The sequence below is a fragment of the Pavona decussata genome, unplaced genomic scaffold (assembly GCF_977016875.1).
Source record: "Pavona decussata unplaced genomic scaffold, jaPavDecu1.1 SCAFFOLD_234, whole genome shotgun sequence".
Lineage (NCBI taxonomy): Eukaryota > Metazoa > Cnidaria > Anthozoa > Scleractinia > Agariciidae > Pavona > Pavona decussata.
The window spans coordinates 1062501-1068697 of record NW_028145639.1 but is presented as its reverse complement, the minus strand read 5'-3'; the positions used below and the strand labels follow the sequence as shown (position 1 = coordinate 1068697).

Sequence of the window (6197 nt, the reverse complement as noted above, 5' to 3'; positions counted from 1 at the left end):
TTGACTGAAATAATTTGCTGATCCTGGTCTACAAGAGATCCGATACCACTCATCGATTTGTTGCTGTGGTCTTGCAGAGTGTAGACATTATAATTGCCAGCCGAGCTGCTCATTTTGTAGATTCATAAGAAACCCATAGGGGTAAAGTGATGAAAGAGAAATATATGAAATCAATATATTTGAACTGCGGATGAAAGAATTAAGAAATGAGAGATGGGTTGCAGGTTTTTAAAATTGACAAAAACAATTCGCATCGTTGGGCATTGCAACTTTCTTCAGGTTTACAAGCCGAAGGCAATAGTCGGCGTTTTGTGTGGACAAGACGTGTTTAATATCATACCACAAGTTACTACAAACGAATGTTTGGTTTTATCAACAGAGAGATTTGAGTGCTGACGTTTCGAACGTTAGCACTTCATCAGAGCTTTAGATTCGCTTGAAACGTCAGCTGTCAAATCTCTAAACGGTGGCCAAATGACCTTATCCATTCTGTTGACAATCTCGTTCCCAGAGTCCTCTTAATGTTTGGCTAGCGGGTGGTCGTGCTCTGTTGATAAAATCAAACATTCGTTTCCACTCCCCAGGCCCCCCCCCCCCCCCCCCCACCCACGTTGGAAATAACAAGCCGCGCGTTTGAGCTAGCTGACGTTCTGGCCTTAATTTGGTGCAGAGAGTTATGACGGCAATAGTACAAGTTCAGTACGGATAGAGGCTCGGTTCAGCACTCTTTAGGAATTTTTGTTCTTCGATGCTTGTAGTGGTTGCTGGGAAAAGGGAAAATCTAGAGATTCACTCTCTCGGACACAAGGTGTTTCAACAATCTTTATTTGCGAGAAAAATAAAACATGTTAGAAATGCACAACAAAGCTACGTTATTTATTACAACCGTTTAAAAACCATGTCATATAATAACAAACACTTAGCTTCTGGCACGCATAAAATATTGTTAAGCTGTGAATACCGGTAATCTATCTGTTAAAGCAATAAACTTTTTAATTACTCATCATAGGTACCAGTCCTTCCTAATACAACAGAGTTCTCTAATGATGACGTCACAAAAACTTTATTTATGAAATTATTGGATTTGCTAAGATCTTGTGAAAGAGCATGATGAAAAATGCCTAATTGCCAAAAATCAGCATCTTATTGCAATTTGGCGGTGAAATATTAGTACAAATCCTTAACGTTTGTGACGTCACACTTCAGGACCCTAGAAATCTACAGTAAATCTTTCGACTTTTGAGTCTGTGGATGAAATCCTGAAGCATGACCAGGCTAAACGTTAAGCAGCGGTACTTTGAACTTTCTCCTCGCGGACTCAACCACGCCCACAATAAATTTCAACAGAAAACGACTAAAGAACGTGCTCTCAGTTCAACTCCTTTGTAGAAAATATAAATATCCATTCACTCTAACAGTTTTCTTGCAAAACTTGTTACGGCCATCTCTTTACTGGAGCCCGTAAATTATTTCTGTGAGAAGTTGTTCTTCGCAGATTCGAATGAAAAGAAAAATGTTCGAGTTTTTCTCCCTGCCAAGCCTTGTGCTTTCACCTTGCCTTCCTCTAAACGGCATACAGTGCAACTTGAAAAATTGTTAGAAAGTAGCTATGCAAACAATATTTAATACGACGTCCATTTATTAATTTATTTATTCGCATCGTGTCAACTGAGGGGAATATGACACGATGTCAGCTCTGAGATCCGAGCTGAAATCAGTCCGTATCTGATTCCAGCTGACTTTAACTGCTCATATAGACACAAAGATTCTTGAGCTGCATGTGGTTCGGTGTATATAAACTTGTTTGAGCCAGCCAACGCTGTTTCAAGAAACGTCTCAAGGCTGCAGTTCATTCGTTTTAGTCGATTAGTTTTAACACTTTCCCAATAGCAATGGTTTTGCCTGATAAAAGAAAACGGGAGCGAAGAAATTAGATTACTTTGGCCAGTTAGTTAAGCCATCAGGGCCCGATTGTTCAAAAACCGATTAAAAATTAAGCGAGGTTTTCATCTCGCACATTAAAAAAAATGCTTTTTAACAAAAGCTAATTTAAACTAGTGGTAAAGAAACGTCTAATTGAAAAATCTCTTGAAAGTGTTCATTGATTAGTAATTAAACTCGAATCAAAGTTCACGTTAATCCACTTAATTCACTTAATCGGGCTTTGACAACTGAGTCCAGGCCAGTGCTAGTATCTCTATACCAGATTAGGAGCAATACAACTGCTTCACTGGCTGGGATACCAGGTTCATCACAGGGTAACCCAACCTATCCTACCCCAACCCTCAAGTATTTTGTTAAGTGTCTTCAAACATTTCACTGATGCCGTTTATTTATGGTGGGGGTGGGGGTATGGTGGACAGATAAGTTAAATTCGGGTAACACAGCACCCCCTTTCTTATATTCAAGGGACATAACCCTGAAGACAACATTTACATCTCTTAGGTCTCACTGAATACAAAAATACAATTACGGTATAGCTTTTTGGTGTGCAGACTCATAAAATATTTAGACGTTTTTCATGACTTTGAGCGAAGAAGGTAGTTAACACTCCTTCTTTGTCAGATCGTCCCAAATCTGGAATGCGTTCCAAAATCAATTACGTAATAGGAACGTTTCCTCGACTCCCCGAAAGAACCTGCTTTACTACTATAATGCCCTTAAGAATGTTTATAACCAGAACGATGTGCAGATTTGGAAGTCAATTTGTGTGAAGTGCAATTGTGCCCGTGGACTAGAACGCCCCCATGTTATTGTTTTTATCTTTTTGATGTTTACCTGTGGTTACTTTTTTAATTTTCGTTTTAAACAAGAAATTCCAGTATAAAATGAGCCTGGCCAGGTCATTCTCACCTTCAGTTGCCAATCAACCATCAGAGCGTAAACAACGGACAAACAACATGCGTCTTGAGAATGATGTATTTTTCAGTGAGTGACACAGGCAAACTCGAAAAAAGGAAATCCGAGTGTTCCTATCAGGAGTCGAACCTAAGACCTTCCGATTACTAGTTCGGATGCTCTACCACTGAGCTGCAGGAGACTCGTGGGAGCTAAGGCCATTTACCTAAGTTCATGGGACAAACATCCTGCATACTGCTAGGATTGGAATGTCAATGGATCTTTTTCCAGGACCCTTACTGATAAAATCGGCTTAGTGTTCGGAATAAACCCTGTTAACCGAATTAAACACCGATGTCTTATATTGCTGTGGTTATATTATTAAATTTTCAGGCACATTTTTTCAGAGGACTGAACGAAATCTAAATTTGCATTTCACTCGACAAAGGTGTGAAAGGAAGGAGGTGCTTGCCCTTTTATAGCCAAACTTCTCGTTCAACATAGCGGGGCCACTGAAATTGGAAATTCTTACCTTCATCTCTGAGAGAAAATCTACCCATCTGTGGAAAGTCAGAGAACTTCTCTATGCAGACAACTCCTGTTGTTTGTAACTGTGCAATGGCCACCTGGTCGTGTTTGATAAGTCTTGGTCTTTGCTTCATTCTTTTCCTGTTTTTTGTCGATTAGATCTATTAAAACCTAAATTCAAGAATATAATCAACAAACAATTAAATACAAATCAAATGAGGACGTGAAAGTAAATAGTCTGAAATGTCAGCTGCCTCTGAATGACAGGAAGAAGTGATATTTACCTAAGCATGGGTCGAGTCAAAACCAAATGGCTGGTAGCAAAACTTCCTTATGCAGAATTTTAGGCTGTTTGCTTAATTGTTTGCAAAAGGCCACAACGTTACTTCGATTCACTCTGACGAAGGGCTAACGCTTGAAACGTCAGCACTCGAATCTCTTTACGGTGGCCAATTTACCTTTAGTTATCAACTCTGTTGATAAACCAAACACTCGTTTCAAAAACATTATACTGCATTTTCCATAGTTTTCTTCAACAAATCTTCCGGTTAAAACAAAGAATATGGGTCTAAAATTATTGCCAAATTCGTTGTCTTGCATTCTCGATTTCATGCAATGAATTACTTTATTTCACAAAGCTAAGAAACTTCGCAAAAGGCTTGCACAAGAATAGCCTCCCATGCAGTCATTTTAAAGGGAGTCGTATTACCCCATGTCAAACGCATTAATACTAATTCATGAAGAGAAAACAAAGGAAATCACTACCGTAAAGGAGGTTTGGAAATGTGATCTTAATTATCATAAAATTTGGAAACACTCAAAAGATTGTTTCATGCATCGTACTTCCAAATGCCTCAAAGTTGGTTAAGAAAACTCTGCTGTGCACCGTTTTATCACCCCACTTCTGGTTGTTTGAAAACTGGATGAAACACTTTTCCTTGTGTTTGATATATTACAAACAACTCCCCTAAAAACACCTGCGTTGGAGGCTACCACAAGAAATGCTAGTGTTGGGTCTCGAATTTTGTATTTTTCACCCCTTATGGGGCCATGTTTTGAAATAACTTGGGAGCAAACCATAAATCAAATCTGAGAAAAAACAAAACAAGAAGTCTGGGTTGACTTTGAAGCTGACTGACCCACCCACCCACCCACCCTCATCTAATGTTTTAATAGTAACAAACACAGACATGGTAAACAACATGATATAAATAGCATCATCTTACCACAAATGAAACTTCTTCTATGACATTGTGAATATGAAGAACAGCACTATACCCTGCACAGATAATGGACTTGTGCTTAAGAATGACCAGCTGTGATACAAGGACAAACAGCAGGAACCTCATCACTGACTTATTTTAAAAATACCCCATGTGCTAGTGCTTATCGAAACCCATAGTAATAACTTTTCTTAGCTACAAGTATGTTAAGACTGGTCCAAAATTATTCTAGGCAAAAAATCTTAGGGTCTTTGGTGATTATTGTTTGTATCTCACAAATTACTTAATACAGCGATTGAGACAGTTCTTGTGAAAGAAACTTGACTCTTTTATTACTCCTGGTGGTGCTGTCTAAACTTTTCAGGGAACAGAACATAAGCAAACAGTTAACAACTCTTTTATAAAACCTGAGGTGTACGTGGTTACAAGCATTAAAAACACCAGCAGGCCTGTAGGTTGCAAAGCAATCCCACACTTGTGCATTGATAAGCAATAAACTGCTGCAGTACAGTTTGACACACTTTATTCTCTCAGAGGCCATGCGTAGTTAAAGCTTAAAACGTGCACTGACATTAAGTATTAAATCATTACACACCGCACAACAGTTCAACACGCTGGACTCTCCTACAAGGGATTCAATCTGATTAAAGTTTATTTCAGTGTACAGCATAGTGCATGTGTATTTTATTTTTGTTTCAATGCTAAGCTATAACGGAAACACTTCCAGTAACCCTGACTGTGAGATTTACAGCGTCTGCTTTAATGATGTGGCCAATATGTTACAGCGACACATTTTTCAATTTCCGCCACTGAGAGATACAAAAGATTGTGTGTCAAGTAGTCGCCAACAATTGAAGTTTTTAAACAATCATCTCCAAAAGTGGTCGCTTATGGTGATCGCTTACAACAGGTGCATGGTCACCTACGAGAGGTTGCATCTATAGTGATTTGACTTAAAAACGTTTGATATTTTGGAAAAGTGGTCGCTAATGAGAAGTGGTAGTAAAGGCAGGTTCAACTGTAGGCCTAGTAGAGCCTTTGTGACCTCAATTTTACAACACCTTGTACATTTTCATTCCATGCTAACACCATTGTAATTAAATACTTATCTTCTCTACTTTGTTATAAAATGCAAGTTGATATGCATATAAAATAAATGCAAATTTAATTCAAATCATGTAACAACACAAAGTTCAAATTTTTTGCCCTGTCACATTATCAGATATAGTATGAAAGGAAAACTTATTGTACATGCAGCTTAATTATGACCCTAATCTATAACTGTAACTTTGCACATGAATTGAAAGAAACTGATAAAATAATGGGGCAACATTTCCTGAAGGAATTCAAAGCCAAATACAAAACAACAACAACAACAAAAATTAGTAAATCTGAGCTAAAGCACCATAGGTTGATTATGCAATGAGCTTTTCAATTAATAATGATAATGATAATGATAATGATAATAGCTTTATTAATGTGTCAGTGATTCTAGCTTGCTGCAATACCGCAAATTGGGGACACCTACCTAACAATTCAATTCAATTCGTTTATTTTGCCATTAACCAAAAAATGCAACATAAATACATTATAGACGACACACAATAT

General features: G+C 38.0%; 1 protein-coding gene across 1 annotated transcript in view; it reads right to left on the bottom strand.

The window, feature by feature from the left end:
- Positions 1-1636: 1636 nt before the first annotated feature.
- Positions 1637-6197, bottom strand: part of LOC146458025 (eukaryotic peptide chain release factor GTP-binding subunit ERF3A-like) — an 11778-nt gene continuing 7217 nt past the window's right edge. The window contains exons 2-3 of the mRNA XM_085091224.1: positions 3371-3537; positions 1637-1902 (exon numbers count right to left, since the gene is read on the bottom strand). Of these exons, the coding sequence (XP_084947350.1) occupies positions 1859-1902; positions 3371-3500 (174 nt within the window). The 5' untranslated portion in view covers positions 3501-3537 and the 3' untranslated portion in view covers positions 1637-1858. The remainder of the gene's footprint in view (positions 1903-3370; positions 3538-6197) is intronic.